A 26,879-nucleotide genomic window follows, 5' to 3' on the forward strand; every position below is an offset into this window, starting at 1 on the left:
ACCTTAAGCTACCTTCCTAAACCTCTATTTGTACTTAGTCTTATGTGTCTTGGTGCTTGTCTTTTATCGTCGTCCATGTTTCAGATGCATATCATTCCCAGGGCAACCAGCTCACATTGGAGTGCAAGGTTTCAGGAAGTCCCAAGCCTCATATTTATTGGCAAAGGGACAATACTCTCCTTCCCGTTGAAGGTGCGAAATACCAGTATGCAGAGCAGAGTGATGGAGTGAAACTCCTCACCATTACCAACTTTGGCAGCAATGATTCCGGCTTGTATACTTGCTATGCAGAGAGCGAGAATGGCCAGATGAAGATCAGTAAATTTGTTCAGGCCTCCGATTATGTGAGGGAGCGAACTGCTGAAAAGAAACCGATTGACAAGGTGATACAAGAGATCAAGCGGGATGAATCCTCCCCTGCCTCGACCAACGACAATGCTGCCGCCAAAGCAAAGGCCCGTGAGGCCAAATTGCGTCTTAATTTGGAGACCAGCCTTAAGAATATGACCATTGGAAGTGGTAACAAGGCTCAGCTCATTTGCTATGTGACTGGCATCATCGACGATGTACACTGGCTGAGAAACGATGAGCGTGTTACCAAAGATGCCCGGCACAAGATCTACAACATAAACGGAGCCATTAGCCTGGAGATTTACGATGCTCGAGTGGAGGATAGTGGTCACTACAGATGTGTGGTAAAGAACAGCAGGCAGACGGTGGAGAGTGCTGGCCAGCTAAGCATCTTAGATCAGTCCAGTGGAAAGCTGCCAGAAAGCTTCTCTAGTTTTATAACAGGTAAATAATAATTTGGCATCTGTGAAAAGAAAAAATAGTACTCAGCTAATCATTATTCTCTCCACAGAGTCCTACGATGCCCAGCGAAACGAGATTGTGCTCAGTTGTCAGGTGAACGGACGACCCAATGTCAGTTGGATGCGTGATGACCACTCCATATGCAACAATCGCTATAGAACAGTAGAAGAACCCGGTGGCTTTAGGAAGCTGATTATCCGCAATCCCATATCGTCCGACTGTGGCATTTTTGCCTGCTATGCCGAGCACGAGGACCGCATTGACTCGACCAGTACCACTATTAAGGCAGCAGATCTCAAGCGTCTGATCAACGTTAGCCAGGAGGATGTTCTAGCAGTAAGCGAACGCGATTGGTCCCGCAGTCAATCGCACTTGAGCACCGGCAGTCAGGTGAATGGCAATGGCGAACTGCATCGAGCCGGAGATCGAGTGCTGCGCAGCGTGGGCAAAGCGAAACCACTTTTCCACACCCTTTTGCACGATCGTACTGTTTCGGAGGGAGCCAATCTCCGACTGCTGTGCGCCGTGTCGGGAGACGAGAACACTCACATCGAGTGGCTGAAAAATCACAAGCCCCTCCCCAGGGGCGATAATCGCTATCAGACCCTCTTCCTCAACGGAGAGGCTTCGTTGGAGATCTTTGCCGCGGTGGCCGATGATAGTGGCAACTACACCTGCTGTGCCACCAACGATTTTGGTGAAAGTTTGACACATGCCCAGTTGCGTGTGTACAAGCACTTCAGGGACTCCCCATTGCCAAGTACTTTTACGCAGCCCATCCGAGGTATTACCCACCTTAAAAAAAGATCTATTACTTTCACCATCGCTTTTGTACATATTTGATGTTCTAACCGCTTTTGTCAACCGCTCCTTAGGAGATAAGCAAACAATCTAATTTCTCCCCTTTGCAGACACATATTCTCTTAACGAGAATGAGTTGGTTCTGGATTGCCGCGTACGAGGCCAACCGCGTCCTGAGATTCAGTGGATCAAGGGCACCGAGCCCATTGAAAACGGCGAGAAGTACAAGCTGAGCGACCAGGCCGATGGCTACGCCAAGCTGGTCATCCTGAATCCCACGGAGAAGGATTCGGGCGTCTACTGGTGTGTGGCCCGCAACGAGGGAGCCGAGAACAAGATCTCCCACCAGGTGGACTTCAAGGGTCGCCAGCACTACTCGCTGCAGAAGACGCATGGCTTCTTCCACCGCGACCCCAACAAGCCGCACTTCCTGCTGCCCCTGGGTAACCAGACCGTTTGCAATGGAGGCACCGTGGCCATCTCGGCCGAGTTCATGCAAACCAGCACACCCATCGAGGTCAAGTGGTACCGCGATCGCCGGGTGGTGGACGGACCCAATGTCAAGGCCTTGTCCGATCGCGGCGTCTACACGCTGACCATAATGAATGCCGGTCCCGAGGTCGAGGGCACCTACACCTGCCGGGCCTCCAACGCCTTTGGACGCATTGAGTCCCATGCCAACATCGATGTGGCCGTTGGAGCTGAGAAGGACGAACGTCCTCCGTTGTTCCTGTCCCGCCCAGACACCGAAATGAAGATCGCCGTTGGTGATCCGTTCTCACTGTCCTTCCGTATTGCCGGCGAACCGAAACCAAAGCGTAAGTGAAAGTTTCCCAACTGATTTGGAGTAGACGCTAAATTCTCCTTCACAGTCACCTTTATGAAGGGCACGAAGGACATCACCCAGTCGGATCGGGTCAGCAAAGAGGTGTCCGACGACTACACAAGATTCTCAGTACAGCAGGCCCAGATCTCCGACTCTGGCACTTACTTCGTGGTGGCCCGCAACAACTTTGGCACTGACAGGATATTCGTCACTGTGACGGTAGGCTGAGTGTCTAAACCCCGAGTCTTTCGGGATCTGTATGTCCCTCTGTTGCTCTGTTGCTTGTGGCTGTCCCTCTATCGCTTTCGCTTCACTAACCTCTGCAATTCTCTTCTCTGCTTTTCTTCTCTTATTACAGATTAAAATACCCAAAAAGAAAGAAGAAGCTTAAAGCCTATTAATATACAATTTATTTTGCAAAAATTCGAACGCCTCCTCCAACAAAAGCACCAAATACAATTACAATTATATCATATACTTAGCCCTCAGTCTACTACTTTCCTGACTCTATGTGTTCATTCAAAGCAATATAATATATCGTTCTGACTACAAAACTTATAGGTAAACCCGCGAGCTCGCTCCGCCACGCCAACACAATCACGCTGGGGCCTTCCCCTGGACAGTTACAGCGATACTTCGTACTTCAGAGGTGAGTTGTGGAGTGTTAAGTGGGTCTTGCTATCCTGTGGAATGTCCTTTCTTGTCTGTTACGTTCCGTTCTGTTGTCCGTTTGTGTCCGTTTATGTCCGTTTGTGTCCTTGGACGATGCCAAACCTCATTTGCATCTCTTGCAGATCGGTTCAACAACCGCCACAACAAACCACAAACGACAAAAGAAATTTCCTGTGAGATCGTAGAAACCCAGCCCACAGAAACTATTCCTGTATTTATCTTTTGTTAGTATTTCTGAACGATTGACTTAATTACTTTTATTAATAATGTATTATATAAAGCACAGCAATCCAGCTTATACATTTACGTAGTGGAAACAAGAAAATAAAAAATATATTTCTCCGGGGCGTGAAGAGTTTTAATTGAGGTCACCCATTGAAATACACCATTTGCATTTGCCCATTTGAGTGTCATTCATTTACGAGTTTTGTTTTGCCATCCCTCAGATCCACCGGGTTGCATTTCCACCGAGCCCCTGGTCGTCGATTCCGGACCAACCCACATCTCCTTGTCGTGGGGCAAGCCCGTCAGTGCAAACTCGGCTCCGGTGATGGCTTACAAAGTGGAGGCCTGGGTTGTGGGTCACGAGGGCGGTGCATACTGGCGTGAGCTGGGTCTCACGCCCATTAACTCCTTCGACGCCTTCAACCTGAAGCCCAACTTGGAGTACCACTTCCGGGTGACGCCCAAGAACCGCTACGGCTGGGGTCCCACCGTCCAGACCAGTTCGCCCCTCCAAGTGGGCGGCGTTGAGTGCCTGCCCGAGTTCGTCAAGATCCTGCCGGGCCAGGCCAAGGCTCTGCTGGGCTCCTCCTTCACCCTGCAGTGCAATATGCGTGGAGCTCCTCGGCCGCAGGTCACATGGTTCAAGGATGGCATCCAATTGAGCAGCAGTTCGGAGCGCGTCAAGATTAGGCAGATTGGATCCACCTGCGCCCTCACCATTGCCACTGTGAGTGAACTGGACTCGGGTCGTTATACGTGCGAGGCCACCAACTCCAAGGGCAGAGTCTCCACATTCGCCCGCCTCCAGGTTGTCTCCGATTCGAGGATCTATGAGGCGGACTCGCGCCTGAAGGAGATCGCCCACGGACGCAATGTGGCCGATGTGGGTGACTCGCTGCCCATCTTCACCATGCGCCTCAGGGACCGTCGCGTTCAGGTCACCTATCCAGTGCGCCTCACCTGCCAGATTGTGGGCTATCCTGTGCCGGAGATCCTGTGGTACAAGGACGATCAGCTCATCCACACTGATAGGAAGCATTTGATCAGCTCCGAAGGACAGTTCTTCACGCTGGAAATCGCAGCCACCACTTTGGAGGATAGTGGCACCTACACCTGCCTGGCCAAGAACGAACTGGGCTCCGTTTCCTGTCACTGCACCCTGGTAGTCGACAAGGGCATCCGGGCGTACATCTCACCAGACTTCTATGTGCCTCTGGATCCCTTCTACATATTCCGCGAGGGCTCCGAAATCCGTCTGTCCACCAAGGTGGAGGCGTATCCATCCGTGGGAGTCACCTGGCATCGCAACGGGATGCGCCTGCGTCCAAGTCGACGTCTGACCGCCACCCTGGACTCGAATGGATTCGTGGAGCTCATCATTGCCGAGGCCACGGTCCGCGATGCCGGCATTTATGTGTGTGTCGCCTCTAATGTCGTGGGCAAAGTGGAGACCATCTGCCGGGTGGCCATCGAGGAGGAGGACAACAAGACGGTGGCTTCACAGCGATCCCTGGAAATACCAAGCATCAAGACTGACGACCTGCCGTGAGTATTGCTTATAATATAATTCAGGGTTTTCACTGATCTCAAATTTCTCGTTGAATTTCCATGTTTGACTATTTATTATAATGGTACTAACACAAAAATGTGCCTTAATTGTTGGCCCTGTGCCTAATAATATACTTAAAGATTTTATATCAAAATTGTTGCCTTCAACAAATGTATTGAAAACAGCTTCGAAAGGCTGGGAAAATCAATATATTATTATTATATTTAATTTGTATTGATTGCCAACATTCAACATTTATTAAAATATGTGTCAAAATATTTTATAAATTTAAGGGTTTAATTTAAATATTAAATTTAATTATTCATGTCAAAATAATGAAAAATGAAGAGGGACTTTAAACTAAACATTTGAAGTGAAACCCGTAGAAGACCCATAAGAAACCCTCATCTAATGAATCACTTTTCCCGCAGTTATTCCAAGGAGCCCCTGTTTGTGGTCAAGCCGCGATCCAGCGAAGCCTACGAGGGCGACAACGTCATCATATTCTGCGAGGTGGTTGGCGATCCCAAGCCCGAAGTGGTTTGGCTGCGCGATTTTCTGAATGTGAGTATGAGTATGAGCATGAATACGAAAATGACTGTATGACGTTGCACGAGAGAATAGTCGACATCGGCATGCTGCGCATGCGCAGTTCTCCGGAGAACTGGCGGTCGGTTAGTCAGTTGCATTCGCGCCGTTAGCAAATGTGGGTCGTTCTATCACCACCTCCTCGCGATTCCAAACCCGTTGCCTTATCAGAAGCTCAAGTTCAGGTGAACCAGCAACGTGGGCCCTACTGCCATCAGGAAGTTGGAACATACATAGTTTCCGCTTAAATTTTAGTATAAAAAGGCAACTCCCAGTGGGCCAGACACTTTAGTAGACCGTTTTTTTTGAGTTGTCACAGTTGCTCGCGCGGATAGAATTTAATTTTTTGATTGATCCGCGAGCGCGAACAAAGTGTCCAAACAGGCGGAGCATCCCTCTTTGAGGTAACCAAATACGACTACAAGGTGGCTGGAAAAGCACGTGAAGAATAGAGTGCAGGGGCAGCTGACGCTGGCTCGGATTACGGACAAGTGCGTCATAGTGAAACGGTGCGCGTTATACAAGACCACAGATCTTACAAAAACCGATTCGCTGTCAAACGCTAATTCAAGTTCAACCCATATCAAATAACAGGCTTGTTCGCAACAAACAATTACGCGAGAGCCAAAAAGGAAAAAAGCTAACAAAAAAAAAAGTAAATATAAAAAATATTATTCGCCACTGTGTCGTGCACTGACGACCAAGGAAGCTGGAGGAGTTGGAGGAGCAGGAGGAGGAGGAGGAGGTCAGGGTGGTCAACGTATACCCATTACCAGTTTTCCTATTCGACAGTCTCGAAACTGAATTTTGTGCTTATATGGCCATAAGCTTAACACAATAATAACAACGGCAGCAGGCAGCAGAGTCAGCGTCACCGACATTTGTGTACGGGCAGTCGTGATTCATGCTCTGCGGCAGCCGCACAAGTCCTTATAGACGAAGCTCATCTCGGCGTGACCTTGAGCCCGCTTGAGCCCAGTCCCACTGATCGTACATCGTTCTCTTTCGCCCGCAGCCGGAGTACTACAAGGACGCGCCCCACTTCCGCCGCATTGGAGACGGACCCGAGTACCGATTGGAGATACCCAGCGCCAAGTTGGACTTCACCGGCACCTACTCCGTGATAGCCAGCAATTGCCATGGCGAGGCCAAGGCTGTAATATCGCTACAAATCTTCGCGAAAGGTAAGCTCTTTATTGTCCAAACTGCGGGTAGATACTCATTAGGCGGGGAAAGGCCACGTCGCGCCAGAACTCCTCGGCCATGGCCAGCAAACTGGCCACGAATTCCGGATCTGCCTGCACCCAGACGTAGTGCAGCGCTCCGTTGACCTCGAACGTGGGACTCAGCACACAGTAGAGTGCCTTCTTGACATTGGCCGCAAACATCTGGATCTGTATCTGGGCCATGTACTTGGGTGCTATGGATTCGCGAGCCTCTAGGTACTTTTCGAAGTCCTCCTCAGTCTTTGGCGATTTGATTTCGACGATGTGATCGTCCGTAATGCCATCGGGGGCGGCGCACAGGAAGGGAAAGCTCTCGTGGATGATCAGTCCGCACTCGACGTAATGTTTGTTCTCCAGCTTCTCCGTCTGCTTCAGTATGAATCGCTTGTGCTGCTTCTGCTGCACCCGATCCTCGTTGTTCTTGTCCCGTCCCTTGCAGAACATCATGTTGAAGATCTGTTCGTCGTCCTCGCTCCTTTTGCGGTTGATGATCAGGTGCATCATGGAGCAGCGAATGCGCATGTACTGCACCTCCACCCACAGCCGGGATTTGTACTGGTTTCGGGTCACATCGTAGATGCTCTCGATGATTCCCGTTTGGGCCTGCGCCTCCATGTGCTGCACATAGCTGGCCACATCGGAGATGTTGTACTCCGCTGCTCGGAGCAGCGCATGGTGCACGAACAGGGGCTCGAACTCATCGCTGGTGTCCACACACTGGCGATAGAGGGCTGAATCCCGCCCACAGGTGGCCAGTTCTTCGAGTACGGTCTCCAGGAAAGCCTGTCCCTCGGGGGGCGTCAGTTCCTGGGAGCTCAGTTCGCTTTCCATTCGCACCTCGTCCTTGGGCAGCATATCACAGATGCGGGTGGCTGTGCTGGGCTCCGGTTGCACCAGGGTCTCCAGTTCGTGGCCCCAAAACTCTACCACAGCGGAGGGATTTCTATCGGTGCTCTTGCTTAGCAGCCAGAAGGCGAAGGCGACGATATGGACACAGGTTCCTGAAAGGGTTTCGCATTTTCGTTACAAGTTCATCTCCTACTACTAAGAGTAATCCTCACCTCCGGTGGGACACAAGCTGCACTGGCCATCTGTGATGATCCGGGCACTTTCAACGACCTTGAGCGCCACATTGGCGTGTGTTTCCGTGTTGGCAAAGTCCAAGGCGGAAAATACCAATGCCTTGAGCTCGCAGACATCGCCATGTCTTCGCATCTGGACATAATCCGTCAGGAGATCACTTTTATCCGTTGGTCTATTGGGAAAGAATGGGAATACATACATATATCGAGTATACCAGGTAAGGGTGCGAAAGAGACGGCACTCACATTGTTTTCGCGGAGGCGCCGGATAGGCAAAAATTATACACCATTCCGATGTTTATAGCGGGTATATTGTGAATGTCCGCCTTGCGGAAGCCGGGCTCCAGGTCCATCGGCACAATTATCATGCCCCTCATTTTAAAATTCCAAGTTTTTCGGCAAAAAATAGGTTGCTAATAATAAACATTGGAGCGGGTAAGCAAAGTTAGAGGTGGGAAGCATCGATGTTGAACAATTTATCGATAATAAAACTTGTATTCGATTTAGTCGATTCTTTTTACTTAGCTAAAAGTAAGCAGTTTAAAGCAAGCAGTTGTAGATGGGCGCCAGATTCAAACCATTTAATTAGTTAACAAAATGTTCTTTTAATTTACCAGATATACTCAACAATAGCCGCATGGATAAAGTGTACACGCGACATGGGTGAGTTTATACACCATAGATAAGCAGAATTAAGTAACTAAAACACATATTTGTATAATCGACAGCAACATCGAGACTCTTCCCCGATTCGTTCGCAACTTACGAAACCTGCGCTGTTGCGATGGGGATGCGATATCGCTCGAGTGCCATGTGGAGGCCGATCCGGAGCCATTTATCATCTGGGAGAAGGATGGGCATGTGGTGCCCAGCGATCGCGACTACGTGATGTCGTTCGACGGAACGAAAGCGACGCTTAGTATTCCGCGCGTTTATCCGGAGGATGAGGGCGAGTACACATGCGTGGCCAAAAACTCGGTGGGCCGGAGTCTCTCCTCCGCGTGCATCATTGTGGACGTGCCCGAGGAGAAGGAGAACATGCTGAGTCGCCAGCTGACGCGTCCCAGTGGCCTGCTCTCTGCCCACTCCACGCCCCGTTCCACGCCGAGATCGACGCCTGCGAGGAGCTTCTCCCCGCTCCGCATGTCATATCGCACTAGCAGCATCGATCTGAGCGGCGTGGCAGAGCGGAGGCGCAGTGACGCCCGCAACGCCATCACGGCGCCCAAGTTCCTCGCCATTCCCTACAATCGCGTCGTCGAGGAGGGCGACAGTGTGCGCTTCCAGTGCGCCATTTCCGGCCATCCCACGCCCTGGGCCACCTGGGACAAGGATGGCTTCGTGGTCACGCCCACGCCGCGCATTGCCGTCAAGGAGATCGACGACCTGCGCATCATCGAGATCGATGAGGTCTCCTTCGACGATGCCGGTCTCTACCGCGTCACGTTGGAGAACGATTTCGGGCGGATCGAGGCCACCGCCCGCCTGGACGTCATCCGCAGCTCCCGCTACTCCAAGTCGCCCTCGGTGCGCAGTGTGCGCGCCTCCTCCTCCCGCCGAAATGCCCACCTCTACAGGCGCTTAATGGGTCCATCCACAGGTGGGTTTGCAACTATTTTCCTTAAAACTTTAAACAAAATCTAAAGATAAATTTATTTGATGGTATATACTAAACGAAATTAACTCGACCACATGATAAATTTGCTGATTAAATTCATTGTTCATTACTTACTCTTATTATTTTAGTACATAATCATAATACCCTTTATCTCAATTTTGACTTAGTCACAAAACAAAATAAAATTGATAACTTTTTAATATAAACATATTTAACTTTCATTTTAAGATTTATTATTATTATCTGCTATTATATAATTTATATTCTCTAGTTTTTTAAAATTTGATTTAATATTGTTCACCCTAATCCCACAGCAATTGGCGGACGCATGGCTCTGGCCAGTGGCTATCGTGGCTCCTCGGTGCCCTCGGTGAGATTCTACCACAACAACGTGGAACTAGAGGAATCGGAGCGAGTGCACATCCTGCTGCAGGAGGAGGACTCGATGGCCCTGCTGATCGTGGACAATGTGACGCGAGAGGACGAGGGCCTGTACACCTGCATCTTAAGCGGCGACTTCGATCCCCTGATCAGCTCTACCATGGTCACCTTCCACGAACCCAATACCGATGTTCCGAGAGGTAGAGCCATCATCGCAGAACCACTGCCTGAGATTACTAGGGCGCTGGAGGGCGAGGTGATTGATCTGTGCTGCGAAATCCATTGCGACGAGCCCTACAGCTACCTATGGCTGAGAAATGGCGAAATTCTACCAGACAGCGACGAGTTCAAGTGAGTATCTGGTGGATATAATAATAGTACAGTAGATGATTTTAAAATCTAAAACTTTCTAGGCCTAAGTCAAAGCATTCCATAAATCTATTATGTTTTTGGCCAAATATTTTTTATATTCAACAGTCGCGTTACTAATAGAGTATCATTGACTAAATGGGGTTTATTATATCAAGAATTTAGGACTACATATTTTTATCTCATAACATTTTCCAAGTTAAAAATTTTTAAATCACTATATTTATTATTAATGTTTAAATTATGTCAGACATTAATGCAAATAATTGTTCTTATACTTCAACCCTAAAGACAATTCTTAAAGAACATTTGTTTACCAACTTATTTTATTATCCATTTTATATAAGTAATTTTTTCAGAATTCACTGAAACGTTTTAACTTACAATTTAGTAATGTTTTGCGTTTTAATAAAATCGTGAGAACCAAGTTAATTCACCGACCGCAACTGAACGTTTTCGATTGAATAACAGCAGTACTTTTTGCTGCCTTTTTGTTCAGTTCACCATACGCAATGACAACTATTTATCGCACTTTTATTGCACATTGCAATTGCAGTTACATTGATCATGGCAATGGACGACTGGGCCTGCGAATCAACGACGCCTTCGACATTGACTCGGGCACTTACAGCTGCCAGGTGTTTACCAGCGACATCAGTGACATCTCATCCGTATCCAAGTCCATCTTCGATTCCACCTCAATTTCCAGCGGATGTGATTGCAGCAGCAGCGGGGAGCTGTGCGTTTTGGAGCGAGACCTGAGGCAGCAGGACGAAGAGTGTGTCCAGTTGCTAAAGACTCCTCTTCCCGTGGTCTGTGGATCCGGTGAGGAAGCCCTGTTCTACGCCCGTGTTTTCCCCTGCGAAGCGGAAGCCGAATGGTACCTCAATGGGCAACTATTGGCCCAGGCGAATGACTCACTTAACATGACGGTGCGTATGCGTATTTATCGTAATAAACCCAAAAGTGAATCGCCGCGTGCTTGCTTTCGGCCCAAAAACAAAACAAGAACGAAGGCAGACTTTGGCAAGCCGAAGTCTGTATACCCTTGCAGTTATTTTACAAAAATTAAATATTATATTATACGTATAAAATCAATGAAACTAAGTAGCTTTTCTGATTGTTTCTATGGCAGCTATATGTTTTCGTTGTCCGATTTTTATTAATTTTATTCCTTTAAAAAGTAAACTACCTATTATTTACTATATTTGTATAAAATCAAACCAACGAAATTATAATTTTTTTATTTATTTTTCTGATTGTTTCTATGTTGACCCATTTAGAGACTAGTTTAAGTAGAAACGAACAAACGGGCAAACGGACATGACGTGATCGACGCTCCCAGAACTGTTGAACAAGAATATATATACTTAATATGTTCAGAAATGTCTTCTTCACTGGTTGCAATCTTTTCACTGAAATTACAATAGCCTTTGCAAGGGTATAATAAGCTCAAAGTGAATTTGGCCCCAAAACAAAAAACCGAAACAGAGCTCTTCATTTTCAACTCTTGCCTTGCCGCAGGCTGCTTGTTCGCACTTTTGGCGGAGAAAACAATAATAATAATTGTGTATACACATTCATATAATGTGTGGTCGAAGTGTGAGAGCATATGCTCATTTGCATAAGCCACATATGGGAGGCCCAAAAGATTGAAATACGGCGGCATCGGCATGCGAGCTGCATGCCAACGATGTTGCTGGCCAGACACTCAGACACTCGCTCGTCGGCGCTCAAGCGGCGCACATCTCGGTCCGAAAGTTCCTCAGTTTTATTCCGGACACCACCCCCTCTCCAGATGATTGGAAATCTAAATTCCCAATCGACATCCCAAACCCAAGCCCAATCTCAATCTCGAACCCAATCGAAACCTGACGGCGGCACAAGGGCGTGACAAGATGTCACAGGTAGGCGAAGCAAATGGATTGCATCCGATTGAGTATCAATATCGTTGGCATTCGATGGACTTGGATTCCGATTCTGATTCTGATTCGGTTTAAGCCCCTGTAACAATTCCCATTCGATAAGGGTGCACTTGTTTGTGCCGCGTGTTGGTGATCGTGCTCCAATGAAAATGAGAGCGAGCGTGAAAGTGTCATTGTCACGATCGTCCGATCGTCCGAACGTCCGCTCATGGAATTCGAATTCCGTTTGGCCGCTCGTAGTTCCATTCCCGATTCTCGCTTAATTGGTGCGTGCCACGGAGAGGCCGCCTCAGTTGTACGGCAACCTCAGTCCGCGTCGCGTCACCCTGCTCCGGAATCGAACACGGAACTCGGAATAGATATAGGTATAGGTATAGGTTTGGGTCCTCTCCCGCGTCAGACACTTGTGCATACAGTATATAATTGTTTACCCATGTGTACGGCATACACGGCGAGAAACGTTCCCAACTCGTGATTTTGTTGTCGAAATAGACAGGGGAATATTACGTTAATCAACAGCGAAGTGTTGTTATTGAATCAATAAACGTTGTGCTTCATCGACTGAAATTTCCTTAAAATACACAGAGGCATGTTTTTGTTCCCACTTTCACCCCATGAATGCAATTATCACAAATGTTAATATATGGAAAAACTGATTTCACTTTAAAAATAAGTTAAGAACGACTGTCAATGCCCTTTGAGATCATATGAATAATTAAAGTATATTTTCTTATTAGATAAACAATAATCTGAATTATAATGGAAATTCATTCCTTAAAACATTTAAATACATTTTTCAGTCTTGATTTCGCACCTTAAATCCAACCAGAACAAATGTAAATGTTTAATGGAACTAATTTCCCCTTTTAGATGCTACAAGTAGTTGCCTTTCACAAATACAGAAAAGAAGAACAGTGCTTGAAAAGATCAACTAAATTTCATGATATTTACGGCCCAATAAACCTTCAATTAATGAAGCTCTGATCTCGTTCTATAATATTGTTCACTTAAAAGAGAATTCTTTAATAAATTCCTTAATCAAGAATTTTATTTCCTTCATTAAGAAAACAATAATTGTGAAATTCCTTAATCAATTTGATTGCTCAAATAAATTTAATTTTTTCCCAGTGTATATAAGAGTTTCGGTTAATCTTTCATATGATTTTTTTTCCTTTTTTCAGTTGGAGTCATATCCAGAGAACGGCATTCGGCTGCTGCGCATGCGTGACGTCACCGCTTCGAGGAGTGGAGAGATCTGTCTGCAGGTGAAGCATCCCCAGACGGAATCGAGGCGCATTCCCGCCACCCGCACCTACACCAGCCTCCTCGTCCTGCCCGCCATCAAGGGAAACAGCTCCTGTTCCTCGCTGGCGGCCAGAAGCTGCATATTGACACGCCCCGAGGACTGCACCGCCCTAATCGGTGGCCATGTTCGGCTGAGCGTCCGCTACGAGCCATTCCCGGGCACCAAAGTCGTCTGGTACAAGGCGGTAAGTCGGAATCAATTTTAGATTGGATACAAATTAGTTTCATACCCTGTACACTGGCTTTTGGCAGAAGGTTTTAAAATGTACAATACAACAAAAAAGGTGACCGATCGAACGAATGGGTAAAGAATGGGCTATGGGATACCCTGCCCTGAAGGAATTATGCTTACTAAAAGTTTTAAATTTTTAATCCTTATCATTATCAATAGGAAGTATTTTTTTTTAACTTAAACTTATCTACAAACATTTTGATAGGGGTTCTCTTGCTTGTGCCATAAAAACGAAGATAAAACTTAGAATCAGTTGAAGTAATGGTTGGACAACAGAAGCTTATTAAGTTATTTTTACAAAAGCTAGGCTACTAATACATCAAAAATCGACCAAGAAACTCCTTTTTTCCGATATCTGCGCAGCAATGATTTCAGTAATCCTATAAATTAAATTCATAAACAAAAACAATTTTAATGCTTTCTTATATAAATACACCATAAACAATATAAGTAATTCAAAGGGACAGTAGGCTTATGGTAATTGGTCCGGTTTTTGAGCCCCAGCGAAGTGTTGTGCAATCTTGACCTAATTTGGACTGGGACTGAGACTGAGACTGGGGATTATGGATCCATATTCTTTATCTGCTCTGCTCTGCTCTGTCATAAGCCCACTCTGCACCCCAGTGCGATAGCTCACTGACTCGCTTTGGGCATTTAGCCTAGGCATCTGAATACCTGACTATCTGACTATCTGACTGTGTCACGATCAGTTTGCGGTGCTGTTCGGTTGGGTTTGCTGGGCTAGTTGGGTTGCTTGGGTTGCCTAGACTGGCTACGTAATGGTTGCAAACCGCAAATGCTGGGCGAGCCGCAGCGAAGGTTGACTGCCAGAGCACCAGCTACACTACCTGAACATTGGCTAAATAAATCATCCAAAATTTGAGCAATTCGTCATACTTTTGTCTTCGAAGTGAGCCCAAATTTATCTACTATTCACAATTCGAAGAAGAAGGTAAACAATGTGTTTAGATAAGTAATTACTTATGTTTTGTTTTCTTCTTATGATGGAACGCGTTCCAAATACTTTTAAAATATTATCCGCATTAATCCTTTCCTAAAGTATTTCTTTAATTATTATATTTGTTTGTTAATTAAATAAATCCCACCAAAATTGAGTAATTCGTCATACTTCTGCCCAAAATGATGCTATGCTTTTATCTTTGAAGTGAATCCAAAGTTAAAATTTTATATTTTACACATAGGATAGTTTTAAAAATCTGTACCCTTTTAACGGTGTATTTTTCGTTTATTGTATTCATACATTTTTGTTCCACAGTGTCATCCCATTGTTGAGAGCTCCAATGTGACAATCCGGACTACGGGCCAACAGTCTACACTCTACATCACGGACATCTCGGCGGACGACAGTGGCAAGTACACGGTGGAGGTGATGAACGACTACGGCGTGGAGGCCTCTGCCGCCTCGGTGGCAGTGGAGGGTCCTCCGGAGCCACCCAGTGGCCAACCTAGCGTGTCCCTGGGTCCAGATCGCGTGGCAGTGGCCTGGTGTGGTCCACCCTACGATGGTGGTTGTATGATCACAGGATTTATGTGAGTATCTATGAGAATCCGCTAAAGATATATTATAACTAAAATTTCCAACCCCTAGCATTGAGATGCAAACGATTGGAGGAGACAACGAAGCCTGGACACAGGTGACCCGAGTGGTGGACACCTTAGCTTACACCGTCAAGAATCTCGAGCCACAGATGCAGTACCGATTCAGGGTCCGAGCTGAGAACATCCACGGACGCAGTGCACCCGGCCAGGCCAGCGAACTGGTGCAGATCACCAGCAAGCCAGCGAGGAGCAGCACATCGGATGTCACCGATCATTTCGGGCAGTCGGTGAGCGTCCAGTCCGGCGGGGACTTCAAGTCCCGATTCGAGATCATCGAGGAGCTGGGCAAAGGTCGCTTTGGCACCGTCTTCAAGGTGCAGGAGCGCGGCCAGCCGGAGCAACTGCTGGCCGCCAAGGTGATCAAGTGTATCAAGTCCCAGGATCGACAGAAGGTGCTCGAGGAGATCTCGATCATGCGCTCGCTGCAGCATCCCAAGCTGCTTCAGCTGGCCGCCTCCTTCGAAAGTCCCAGGGAGATTGTCATGGTGATGGAGTAGTAGGTATCCCCCATTCTCCCTAAAGGATCCTTCTGATCCGATCTTCTTATTCCCCAGCATTACTGGCGGTGAACTATTCGAGCGTGTGGTGGCCGACGACTTCACCCTGACCGAGATGGACTGCATCCTGTTCCTGCGACAGGTGTGCGATGGTGTGGCCTACATGCATAGTCAGAGCGTGGTCCATCTGGACCTAAAGCCTGAGAACATCATGTGTCATACCCGCACCAGCCACCAGATCAAGATCATTGACTTTGGCCTTGCTCAACGACTGGACACGAAGGCACCCGTTCGCGTTCTCTTTGGAACCCCTGAGTTTATACCACCAGAGATCATCAGCTACGAGCCCATAGGTTTCAAGTCGGACATGTGGAGCGTGGGCGTCATTTGCTATGTGCTGTGAGTGGATAGACTTAAATATTACACGAAGGATACTCTATAACTCTATTTGTTTTCCAGGCTTTCGGGTCTTTCGCCTTTCATGGGCGATACCGATGTGGAAACCTTCTCGAATATTACAAGGGCGGATTACGACTATGATGATGAGGCCTTTGACTGCGTGTAAGTACTTGTATTACTATATACTAGGTAGAGACATTCTTAAAATCTAAAAACTCTGTCATGTCACTCTATGACATGAAAGTGGCGGTATATGTTTATTCGGTCAATATCTATCGACACATCAAAAATCAAAAAATCCTGAAAAAATCAAACCAATAGTTTACAAATTATTGGAGTAGTTTTAAAAATGACGTCACTGCACATTTTTTTAATGGAGCGGAAGAACTGTAAGTGGGGATCTCCTGTCTTGATCGGCAGATGGCGCCACTTTAGCCCGTTTCTTTATTTTATTTTTTAAATTGGTTAGCTTAGTAAAGGGTATCTGTTTTATGTCTTCACCTGTAACTTATACCCTTAATAGTTCCCAGGAGGCCAAGGATTTCATTTCCCAGCTGCTGGTTCATCGCAAGGAGGAGCGTTTGACCGCCCAGCAGTGTCTGGAGTCCAAGTGGCTGTGTCAGCGCCACGACGACAATCTGAGCAACAACAAGATCTGCACGGACAAACTGAAGAAGTTCATCATTCGACGCAAGTGGCAGGTTAGTAAATGCTCTGCTCCAGCTAATCCCAAAGATCGTAACCCAATGCTGCTTACGTTTTTAACCCTGCTTGCTGCCGCTAAACCAGAAAACTGGCAATGCCATTCGAGCTCTTGGTCGCATGACCAGTTTGTCGGTGTCTCGACGGAACTCCGCCATTGCCATGGGAGCGCTGAGTAGTCCCAGGCCCTCGATTTCGGGTCTGGGCATGCTGACCGCCAGCGCCATGGGCAGTGGCTTGGTGACCTCCCAGATGACCTCACTGCACGAGGAGGAGGATGACTTCAGTGTGGAGATGCCGCCGCTGGTGGAGAAGCGTTCGGTCCTGAAGCTCCGCGATAAATCGCAGTGCAGTGAACGCAGTGATTCGGGCTATAGCGAGTGCTCCAATTGCAGTGGAGCCCAGGAGACGCTGCTCCTCTCGCTGGCCAAGTCCAAGCTGGAGGCCATAGCCAGGGCCAGCACTGCTCCCACAGTGGTTCAGGATGCAGATCAACCTGCCAGTCTGGAACTGCCCACCACGGGAAATGCCATCATGCGATCGGACTTCACCAACACCGTCAAGATGCGCAAAAAGTCACTGGAGGACAGCGCTGCGCGGGAGAAGCCCAAGTCCAAGCCCCAAGTCAAGCCTCTGTGTGAGTCCAAGCTGAAGGTGTCCCAGCTGAAGGATAGGTTCCAGGGTAACCCTGCTCCTGCTCCTGCTTCTGCTACTGCATCCGCTGCTAACAAACCTCCGCTTCCATTTGAGCCCTTCAAAATAGCCAAGGTGGCGAGTGTGGGACGCATCAGTAGAAGTAACTTTTGCCTGTGACCCAACAACGGATCTTTAAAGTATTGCTCAAATTCTCAAGACAATGATTCTAAAGGGGACCAGTCTAGAAATTGTTTAAATTTTACACAGTGAAATAACTATTCGGTTTAACATACTGACAAATAATATCTTGCATATAATGTCTTAAAAACCACAGTTCTAAAAACTACTAAAAAGTTCTCAGAGCAAAGGTTTTGGTAGTTCCAAAAAACGTCAAACAGTAACCCTAATTTTAAATAAAATCATATATTTTAATTTAATAGTTTGTTTAAATCAAGCTAAAATTAAATATTCCTTTCATTATCGATTCGAATTGTCAAGAAACAAATATATATTATTTAAACATCTAATATAAGAAATGCTTACAATTGCTCATAAATAACGTAATTTCATTATTTTCTATTTGGAAGTAACAACATATTGTTTATTAAAATATGGTAGCAGAATTAACCATTATTTTGTTTTTAGTCACCCTGATAAATTTAAAGTTTATACTTATTAATTTGGTAAACTACGTTAATCCTAAAAAAAATAGCCCCAATTACTTAACAAAATATGGTAGCGAACTACTTTCTGAAATTAATAGATTAAGTCAAAGAATCAGATAAATCCTAATAACAAAGACAATTGGGATAAGTAGTAGTTCTGTTACTGGTCAAAATACGCTACCATATTATTTTGCAATTTTATTGTGGTAAATAACGTCATTGCTAAAATATTGTACCATTACCTATGTTAGTGGAGTGATATTTGATATTTGATTTACCAACGTGAATCCCTAAGTAGAAGTACTAAAAGATTATAACATTACTTTTTAGAATATTATACATATTGTAGCAGAAAAGTATTTGAATTGAATAGTTTAAATGTACTTTGAGTTGGGCATATTACAAAACATTTTTTACTGATATATTTTAATGATCATGACCTTTACTTTGGGATCCGTTTAGGTCTTAAATCAAAAGCTCTTCTGCAGCACTAACTCTCTGTTGTTTTTTCGTTTTGCAGCAGAGGAGCCGAGGAAATCCGAACGAGGCATCGTCACTGGCATCTCAATTGGATCCTCTAAAGGCAAGCCTCCTCAGGCACGATCCATGCCCAGTTCCCCGCTGCCCCAGCGATCCGCCACGCCGACGAGGCTGATGAGCCACCGGGTCCGGGAGGCGACGGAGCGTCTTGCCCAACATCACACTTTGGCCAGTGCTCAGCGGCAGTTTGGAAATGGCAGCAATGCCAACAGTAATGGCAGTGGTAACAACAACTTTGGCAATGGCAGCACGATGGCAATGGCGGAGACAAATCGCGAATCACGCGCACGACGTCTCATCAACCGATTCAACAACGAAACGCAGCATATCACGTCCTAGATTAAGTCGGTCATGCGACCGATCAACATAACTTTATTACAGATTTAGCAGAGATATAGCATTGTTTAAGCAGAAACCCCAGAGAAACTCTACGAACACTCGAATATGAAGCGAATGCTAAGCGACTGCGTACCAGAACGCACCCACCCAGCATCCCACATACCGCACACACCCACTCACAGTAGGATATGTCTGCATCCGGATACGGACACGGATTCGAATACGGATGCACTCCCTCCAGTCAGAGGGACTGTACTTAGGCTAGAGGAAGCTAAGTGTTTAAATTATTGTATCGATTTATATACATATTTACCATACTAATTAAAGTTAATGTGTAACGAAAACGGGGGATCTCTGGGATCAGTGATCCTTGAGCGGATGATCGCGTGGCTGGAGGTGCACCCACAGTCCACCGGAGGCTCTCAAAGTGATTCGGAAGGTGGGTGCAACGGTGGTCTTGCCCGGAACCGGGAGCAACTGGAAACTCCGGAGCAGCCTCGAAACAACCGTCTTGATTTCCATGATGGCGAACCTATTGCCAATGCAGTACCTCGGTCCGGCGCTAAACGGGATAAAGGCGTAGGGATGGCGCTTCTCCGAGTTCTCCGGCGAGAACCTCTCCGGTTGGAACTTCTCCGGATCGGGATAGATGTGGGCCAGACGATGGGTGGCATAGGGGCATATAAAGACATTGCTGCCCGCGGGCAAAGTGTGATTGGCCAGACGAACCTCCTCACCCAGTTTGCGGGCAATCAGTGGGACACTGGGATACAGACGCAGTGCCTCCTTGATGCACATTTCCATGTACCGCATCTCGTGGAGGTCACCCATCGAGGGGGCGCGATCACTCCCCTTGAAGATGATCTCCAGCTCCTGGGTACATCGCTCCTGGCATTCTGGGTTCTGGGTCAGCAGGAAGAGGGTGAAGGCCATGGCGGCCCCCACCGAATCCTGGCCAGCCAGCATGAAGGTGCAGGCCTCGTTCACAATGTCCTCCTCCGTGAAGTCCGGATTACTCTCGCAGATCTCGATCATGTGGTCCAAAAGGCACTTTCGCTCGCCATTGCCGTTGTTGTTGTTCTGGATCTGGCGACGTCGCTGGATCATTTTGCGGGTGAAGTCGTTGAGGCGCTTCTTCTGGTTCAGCTCATCGTTGGCCATCTTGGTCCAGTGGTAGATCCCGTCGAGCAGCAGCCAGGGCTGGGTAAACCGAGTTGGCATCATGAGCTTGCCCTGGCGGAAAGGTGACTCCTCCATGTTGACCATGTCGTCACCCCTCCTCCTGATGGGCACACCCAAAACGGCCTCTGTAAGCGGATTAGGGATTTATTCAAGAGCTTATCAAGTTTCTTGCTAGACCCTCAAAGACTCACCATTAAGTATGTCCAGCACGCAACTGTTCACATAAGTGGCAATGTTGATCTCTGTGCCTTCAGCAGAAGCATCCAAGTTCTCGTAAAGCGACTGTGAGGCATCCACGAAGGTGTCAATAAACTTCTCCAGCAGATTGTGATGGAAGGCTGGCTGGATGAGCCGACGATGATTGCTCCACTTGGAGCCACTACTGGTTATCAAGCCATCGCCAAGAAAGTTGTGCAACAGCCGGTAGAAAAAGACCTTGTTGGTGTGCTTCTTGGATGAGAGCACCATCTGCAAGTCCTCCGGCTCGAGAACGGCAAAAAACGGGAAGAGGAGCACCCAAATCCGCACTAGAGAGCCATAAAGATGAAAGGCTTTGCCTGCGCATTTTCTCATTACTGTGGAAAGGTTAGGGGTTTATATGGGTTTTGATACTGAAAGGTCGAGTCAAACTTCTTCGAATATTCAGAAATGTTGTTTGGGGACTTATTATTAAAACCAGTGACCGTAACGATTATAATTTTGTAAACACAAAAATTTAATGGAAATGAGTGTATTACTAATGATTGTATTACAAAGAACTAAACATTTTCGTAATCTATACCAATGCCTTTATTTAACCATCATTCGTTCTTAAAGGACATGCAATTTCCATATGAAATTAAGGTTGACGAGGTTCTATTTTCAATTTCTTTTTATAAAAACCCTATTGAGATTTATTTGTATATTTTAATATTAATCTTAAAGAAGTTTGACTGAATCTTAGGCTAACTAAAGGATCTTACAGTCTTTATCCGTAACGAGCAGGCAGTTGCCCAAAAATGGCAGCGATGGAGGACCCGTGAGCTTCAGGGATAGAAGCACCGATCTCAGATACGTGTTGAGGGTGGCGTAGAAGGTATAGATACTCAGGCTGACCACCAGGAGGATCAGGATCGAGCAGAGCTCCAACCTAGTGGCGCGTTCCAGCTGTGGATGATCAAAAGTAGAGAAAAGGAGAATCATTAGGTGGCATATTGGCATGCATGGGTCAATATTTAGTTTGCCATTGAGAATGCGAACCCTCGAAACGCACTTCATCAGCTACGCACGATTCAGAGTATTTGGAGTCTAATTAACTGAGATCTCGGAGCACTCAGATAGTCGTACTTGAATGTTGGAAGTACTTGCCCTTGCCGCGTGTCGCAAGTTTTTTTTTCATATTTTTTTCGGCAAACACCACTGCGCTATCGTAATCGCAACGAAAGTATAAGTTATGTATCTAACTGCGGTGTGAATTGCTTGGGCCAACACGGCGTATGGGCGATGCCAAACGATGCGATGCGATCTCTGGCATCGAAATAGATATACTCGTAGATACGGGTATGAGTATTTGTAAAAATGAGTACGAGTACGAGTGTACGTGTGCCCAAAAGATCGATTAAAGCACCTCGCCGTACGTGTTGGTTTGCTTTGGTTTTCTGGCTCATTCGTGTCAGTGGTGCAACAGGTTACGATGCGAGCACAAAACATGACAAATGATGATGATCATCCAGGGACAGTTGGCCATTGTTGGCCAGTTCCCACACATGTCACCCCCTGTGTCCAATCAACCTTTTGTTTGGTTCTGGGAGTAAAGGCCCCCAAACCATTAGCCATATGAAAGATGCCATATGCCATATGCCAGGCGTTTCATGGCCAAGTGAAACCACAACTGACTCAGATCTCAATGACTAATTTATTTCTTGCAAAGAATCTGCAAAAATTAAGTCCCAAATTCACAAATTATAATTTACCAAAAAGAGTGTTCTAAAGAAAAAAATCGTGGATATCTAGACTGCACCCAATCAGGTTGATCTCAGCAAGCAGAGCGTTCAAAAATGTTAGAGAAAATGATATCAGACTAGTCTCTTCTTCCTGGACCTCATCCAATTGTCTCAGATCTTAGTTATAGTCACAAATCCATAATTTACCAAAAAAGGATGTTGTTCTAGAGGAAGAAACTCGGTTAACCATCCAATTACTAATCAGATCGATCTTACCAAGGAAATTGTGTAAATATTCAAAGCAAAACCAAATCAGACTACTCCTCTTCCTGGACCTCATCCTCGTAACCCTCGGGCAGAGCATTGACATCGGCATTGTGGAACAGGCTGCGATTGCCATCGCCCCAGGGGAATCGCTTGGTCCTGCGCCTCAGGTACTCATACTTGGCGAATGGCTCCCTTTCGTGATGTTTGTGGCCGGAAAAGGCGTTCACGGCGCACAGGACAATGGTTGGAAGGGCCAGCAGGAAGGTGACCCTCTTCCAGAGACCAGCGGTATTCGCGGGCATTGTGCCCAACTGCCGAATGTCGAGTCTCGGCATGAATCAGGAAAATCTCAATTTTTTACTCAAATGCTTGGTAAGGTTTAGAACAACGGATCGAATGTAAATACTGGAGCAGGAAACCCACTTGGAATTTGATTCCAAGTTAATGTAAAACACCCACGCCTGCTGCTCGAAAATAGTTTGCAAATTAGATACTCTCAAGGAGATCGGAACACAAGGTCCAACAACCCCCGTATCTTTGTTTAATCAGCTCAATATTTATCCAAAAACCGGCGAAGCGTCAAGAAGGCTTCCGCTTCTATTTCTTATATTTTTCTTTCTTTTTCTTTAACTTTTTTGGGCACGGCGTATCCAGGCTTCGAGGTGTGCAGAACCCGCGTGTTTGCCCGCCAATTGGCACCTGGTTACTAATAAATATACATCATGATTATTTCTCACTAATTTCATAAATTATCATAATGGTCTTCCGAAACGAGATGCTATTTGCTGAGAGTACCTGCTCGGATCTAACGCCCCAAAGTGATTGCGGCTAAAAATGCTTCATATTGAAACGAAGAAACGAAAACAGGTGAGATAATTCAGTCAAAAACTTAAACTTAGAACTGGGATTAGTGAATAAAGGTATATTTAAAATTATAAGTTAACCATATATTTGTAGAAGCTAACGTGTGGTAAAGAATTCAATTCCGTTTTAATTCTGTTTTTTAACTTAACCAATTTTTGAATGGTAAATTTCAGTTTAATTTATTTTGAAACCATTATGTTTACTTCCTTCTTATCGTAAAGTTCATGAGTTTCATAAGTTTGGTCCAAAGTCCTTAGTTAGATCTTTAGGCTAGATCTTTTTGAAGGTCAAGACTTAAGAACCACTATCACTTCATTATTAAGTTACTTTGAAAGAACTTGATTTAACATTTCCCAGATATAGAAAATGGTTGTCTTTTCGAATGTTTTTTTTTAGATCCTCTGCAAAAACCAAGATTTTGTTTAGGCTTTTCTCACTCACCACTTTTTCCACAAACATATTGTTTCACTTTATTTTAAGTAAATGTTTTTTAAATATATCCACATGAAAGTCCTTGTCACAGACACTTTTCTGAGCCGCCCACACACGGTGAAATCGGTTGAAGAGTAATTCCGTTTTTAGGTCTAATTATCCAGAGTCACATCCGCCGACTGGTGAGCTGCAAATGCGGGATTTCCGCCGGGCGGCGTCTATTTATAACCGATTTGGGCCGATCAAGCTCGGTATACACATGCCGAAAAAGATGCGCGGCGGCTTAAAATGCTTCCGAGCGTACGTGAGCTACGTCTCTGACCCCCTGAGTCCCCTGAATACACCCAGATACCCGAGAGTATCGAGTACCGAGTATAGTGGGTAATTGCCAACTAGTCGGCACTCGAAGTGCTAAGTAGCTAGAAGTGGCGGTGATGCTGGACGCTAGATGCTAGACGCTAGATGCTGGATGCTGGATGCCCCGGCCAAGTGGCATGGCAATCAATTATCCGTTTTGCGCCCTCTCCGAATCCGTAGATGATATATGCACATACCTGGATGGGCCCTTCCAGATCTCAGTGGCACTTCATCTTCAGTCTCAACGATTTGAGTGTGACTTGGGGTATAGATCCCGATCCCCCAGACGCGTGTCATCAGCTCGAACTTTGCTCAGATATTCAGCCCGTCAGACGGGCCTCTTCAATGTATTGATTACATCAATCTCTCTACTCGGGCTTTTAACGTCATCATAAATATTTAAAATCATATTCGGGACCTATTTCCGCGAAATTTCTTGTGTCAATAATGGGCTGTTTACGGGATTCGGATCTATAGACTTTTATTATTCATTCATAAGATCAGTTTATTTGTTTATTTATGGGGTGCTTCAAGAAATGTTCATTTTTAGTGCACTAGTCACAATAACAATAACAATTACTATGTTGCAGTGTTCCATATCTTGCTTTTTATAACTATTTAACTATTTAATTTTACGAGAGAAGGGTAAAGAGACCCTGTGCCAGAAAAGCATTTACACATGCTAGGAATTATATTTGTGATATACTTCCGCGGAATAACTTTGGCCAATTCTGGGATTCGGAATTAAAGAATTTAGTTATTAAATCTTTAGACAAGTTTATTTTCGTGTATTATTTATACAAACAAACATAATTTTCCCAGAGAAATTGTAAAGAATCCCCGAATTCCTGCCGCCACCTTATTTTTACCTATTTTCCTTCTAAAGGAGCCGTTAACCCATTACCAAAGTAATCGTTATTGGCAAAACAATTATTATTACGGTTATCAAACTGATTAGACGTTAAATTGTTGTACTTGTGATTAAGCGTTCCCATGTACCACCGATTAATATAGTAAATAAATCTCTGCCTGTTCGAACGCCACTTATCTGACGGCACGATTCCGGGGATTTAGCGACAAAGATTACAGCTGTTGACTAGACGTCTTCGTCAGTTCTGAGGGGTAAAGTTCAGTGAATAATGAAATGAGTTAGGGCAGTGACTCAACGGAACGATTTGCTGATAATCCCCGATGGGTTCTCCTTAACTTTGTGGTCATTGGTGGTCTTTAGAAGACCACCGCCACCCAGTTTATAATGGATATAAAACGCTGTGGGCTATGTGAGTCCTATAAACTTTACGATATCGTGCAGCATTTTATGAGAAAATCCAAAATACCTATCGGGGATGATCGCAAAATTCGTTGTTTTGGTGTTAAATGATAAGCAGGCGAGACTATAGCCCTATAAAAGGGGTGCGAAAATCGAACCACTCTTCAAGTTTCAAAATGTCGTTGCGCTTGGGACTGTGTCTCTTGGGCCTGCTTGGCCTGGTTGTCCTCTCGGAGTCCGGAATCATTAACCCACACATTGTGGGTGGCGATCAGGCGGATATCTCGGACTTTCCTTACCAGGTGTCGGTTCGCCTGGAGACCTACATGCTGCTCCACATTTGCGGCGGAAGTATCTACGCCCCCAAGGTGGTGATCACTGCGGCGCACTGCATCAAGGGACGCTATGCCTCCTACATCCGGATTGTGGCTGGTCAGAACTCGATAGCCGATCTGGAGGAGCAGGGCGTAAAGGTCAGCAAACTGATTCCCCATGCTGGCTACAACAAGAAGACGTATGTGAATGACATTGGACTGATCATCACGAGGGAAGCCTTGGAGTATTCCCCATTGGTGCAACCCATTGCCGTGGCCGTGGATGCCCCTCCTTCGGGAGCTCATGCCGTCGTGAGTGGATGGGGCAAGCGGACCGAGGAGGATGAGGCTCTGCCCGCCCTGCTCCGAGCCGTTGAGCTGGAGATCGTGGAGCGAAATATTTGTGGCGCCCAGTATCTGACCAAGGAGTACACCATTACCGATGAGATGCTCTGCGCCGGATATTTGGAGGGCGGCAAGGACACTTGCAACGGTGACTCCGGAGGACCCCTGGCTGTGGACGGCGTTCTCGTGGGAATCGTCTCCTGGGGCGTAGGCTGCGGCAGGGAAGGATTTCCTGGGGTCTACACCAGTGTCAATTCACACACCGCTTGGATCGAAGAGCAGGCGGAACCCTATCTGGAGATCTAGAGGTTCTTTAGACAAAACAATGAAAAACATTTTCTTAGCATTTGACTCTTTGCAATCGTTGATTAAACACGATTTATTTTATAAATTCATAATTGTAAATTATGATTTTATAAAAACATTTGTGTTTATCTAAAGGTTGCTTAAAATTCATAGCTAAAAAGTGATTTCACATATAATCATCTGTCTTACGATGAAGTACTACAAACGAACAAAATAACCGAACAAAATATTTAATATCTTAATAATAAATAATATGAAATGAACATTTAAAAAAAACCAAGACATAATATAATCATTAATCAATACCCTTGGGCCTAACCCCTTTTTTCTCCTCCATTTTCTCTTGAATGTGTATCACTTAAGCAATTATAAAGTAGAATTGGGTTATTTTTATACCTTAATTAAGAATAATACAAAATGAACATTTACAAGAAATAAGATACACTAATTTACACCTTTGAGTAAAGTACAAAACTATTTATGTTAACCTGTTTTTCTCCTCACTTTTCTATTTTATTTCACCTTTGCAATGGAAAATATGGGCTTGCAATGTATATTTATCTGCTAAGGTATATAGTCAATCACTAAACAAATCGGTTAATTAAAATTT

The 26,879-nt window shown here is 45.7% G+C and overlaps 5 protein-coding genes across 15 annotated transcripts in view; 2 read left to right on the plus strand and 3 right to left on the minus strand.

The window, feature by feature from the left end:
- LOC108141319 (myosin light chain kinase, smooth muscle) overlaps positions 1 to 19,354 on the plus strand; it is a 46,685-nt gene extending 27,331 nt beyond the window's left edge. For 2 of the 11 annotated variants that reach the window (XM_041707777.1, XM_041707778.1), the window contains 20 exons: positions 85 to 795; positions 863 to 1,597; positions 1,725 to 2,432; positions 2,487 to 2,659; positions 3,002 to 3,089; positions 3,559 to 4,882; positions 5,318 to 5,450; positions 6,490 to 6,658; positions 8,400 to 8,445; positions 8,511 to 9,382; positions 9,715 to 10,132; positions 10,707 to 11,082; positions 13,257 to 13,565; positions 14,889 to 15,163; positions 15,222 to 15,728; positions 15,787 to 16,128; positions 16,189 to 16,290; positions 16,652 to 16,829; positions 16,918 to 17,626; positions 18,652 to 19,354. In XM_041707777.1, the coding sequence (XP_041563711.1) occupies positions 85 to 795; positions 863 to 1,597; positions 1,725 to 2,432; positions 2,487 to 2,659; positions 3,002 to 3,089; positions 3,559 to 4,882; positions 5,318 to 5,450; positions 6,490 to 6,658; positions 8,400 to 8,445; positions 8,511 to 9,382; positions 9,715 to 10,132; positions 10,707 to 11,082; positions 13,257 to 13,565; positions 14,889 to 15,163; positions 15,222 to 15,728; positions 15,787 to 16,128; positions 16,189 to 16,290; positions 16,652 to 16,829; positions 16,918 to 17,626; positions 18,652 to 19,010 (8,534 nt within the window). In that variant the 3' untranslated portion in view covers positions 19,011 to 19,354. The other 9 variants (XM_041707783.1, XM_017264586.2, XM_041707779.1 and 6 more) reach the window with 8 other exon arrangements.
- On the minus strand, positions 6,649 to 8,267 carry LOC108141322. The gene is made up of 3 exons (XM_017264600.2): positions 8,029 to 8,267; positions 7,762 to 7,955; positions 6,649 to 7,701 (listed from the first exon to the last, which is right to left on the minus strand). The coding sequence occupies exons 1-3, from the start codon at positions 8,157 to 8,159 to the stop codon at positions 6,668 to 6,670; spliced, it is 1,359 nt and encodes a 452-aa protein (XP_017120089.1). The 5' UTR covers positions 8,160 to 8,267; the 3' UTR covers positions 6,649 to 6,667.
- Positions 19,289 to 23,858, minus strand: LOC108141321 (probable cytochrome P450 4aa1). The gene is made up of 4 exons (XM_017264598.2): positions 23,687 to 23,858; positions 21,155 to 21,338; positions 20,384 to 20,767; positions 19,289 to 20,317 (listed from the first exon to the last, which is right to left on the minus strand). Exons 1-4 carry the CDS (start codon positions 23,702 to 23,704, stop codon positions 19,371 to 19,373), a joined length of 1,533 nt encoding a protein of 510 aa, XP_017120087.1. The 5' UTR covers positions 23,705 to 23,858; the 3' UTR covers positions 19,289 to 19,370.
- Positions 22,068 to 22,836, minus strand: LOC108141323 (cytochrome c oxidase subunit 6A1, mitochondrial). Its single transcript, XM_017264601.2, has 2 exons — positions 22,391 to 22,836; positions 22,068 to 22,338 (listed from the first exon to the last, which is right to left on the minus strand). Exon 1 carries the CDS (start codon positions 22,714 to 22,716, stop codon positions 22,432 to 22,434), a length of 285 nt encoding a protein of 94 aa, XP_017120090.1. The 5' UTR covers positions 22,717 to 22,836; the 3' UTR covers positions 22,068 to 22,338; positions 22,391 to 22,431.
- A 1,622-nt stretch (positions 23,859 to 25,480) lies between the features above and the next one.
- On the plus strand, positions 25,481 to 26,750 carry LOC108141275 (trypsin alpha-3). The gene has a single exon (XM_017264541.2). The coding sequence runs from the start codon at positions 25,481 to 25,483 to the stop codon at positions 26,267 to 26,269; it is 789 nt and encodes a 262-aa protein (XP_017120030.1). The 3' UTR covers positions 26,270 to 26,750.
- The last annotated feature ends 129 nt before the right edge of the window (positions 26,751 to 26,879 follow it).

The sequence above is a fragment of the Drosophila elegans genome, unplaced genomic scaffold (genome assembly GCF_018152505.1).
Source record: "Drosophila elegans isolate 14027-0461.03 unplaced genomic scaffold, ASM1815250v1 contig_183, whole genome shotgun sequence".
Lineage (NCBI taxonomy): Eukaryota > Metazoa > Arthropoda > Insecta > Diptera > Drosophilidae > Drosophila > Drosophila elegans.

What these genes read in the sequence shown, in the direction of transcription:
- LOC108141275 (XM_017264541.2), top strand. Translation starts at nt 25,481, where the DNA reads ATGTCGTTGCGCTTGGGACTGTGTCTCTTGGGCCTGCTTGGCCTGGTT.
- LOC108141321 (XM_017264598.2), bottom strand. An exon ending in GCTCGTTACGGATAAAGACT is followed by an intron (nt 20,768 to 21,154) that starts GTAAGATCCTTT and finishes ACCTTTCCACAG; the next exon opens with TAATGAGAAAATGCGCAGGC. An exon ending in CGTGCTGGACATACTTAATG is followed by an intron (nt 20,318 to 20,383) that starts GTGAGTCTTTGA and finishes ATCCGCTTACAG; the next exon opens with AGGCCGTTTTGGGTGTGCCC.
- LOC108141323 (XM_017264601.2), bottom strand. Translation starts at nt 22,716, where the DNA reads ATGCCGAGACTCGACATTCGGCAGTTGGGCACAATGCCCGCGAATACC.
- LOC108141322 (XM_017264600.2), bottom strand. Translation starts at nt 8,159, where the DNA reads ATGAGGGGCATGATAATTGTGCCGATGGACCTGGAGCCCGGCTTCCGC. An exon ending in GGCGCCTCCGCGAAAACAAT is followed by an intron (nt 7,956 to 8,028) that starts GTGAGTGCCGTC and finishes CTTTCCCAATAG; the next exon opens with ACCAACGGATAAAAGTGATC. An exon ending in CAGCTTGTGTCCCACCGGAG is followed by an intron (nt 7,702 to 7,761) that starts GTGAGGATTACT and finishes AAACCCTTTCAG; the next exon opens with GAACCTGTGTCCATATCGTC.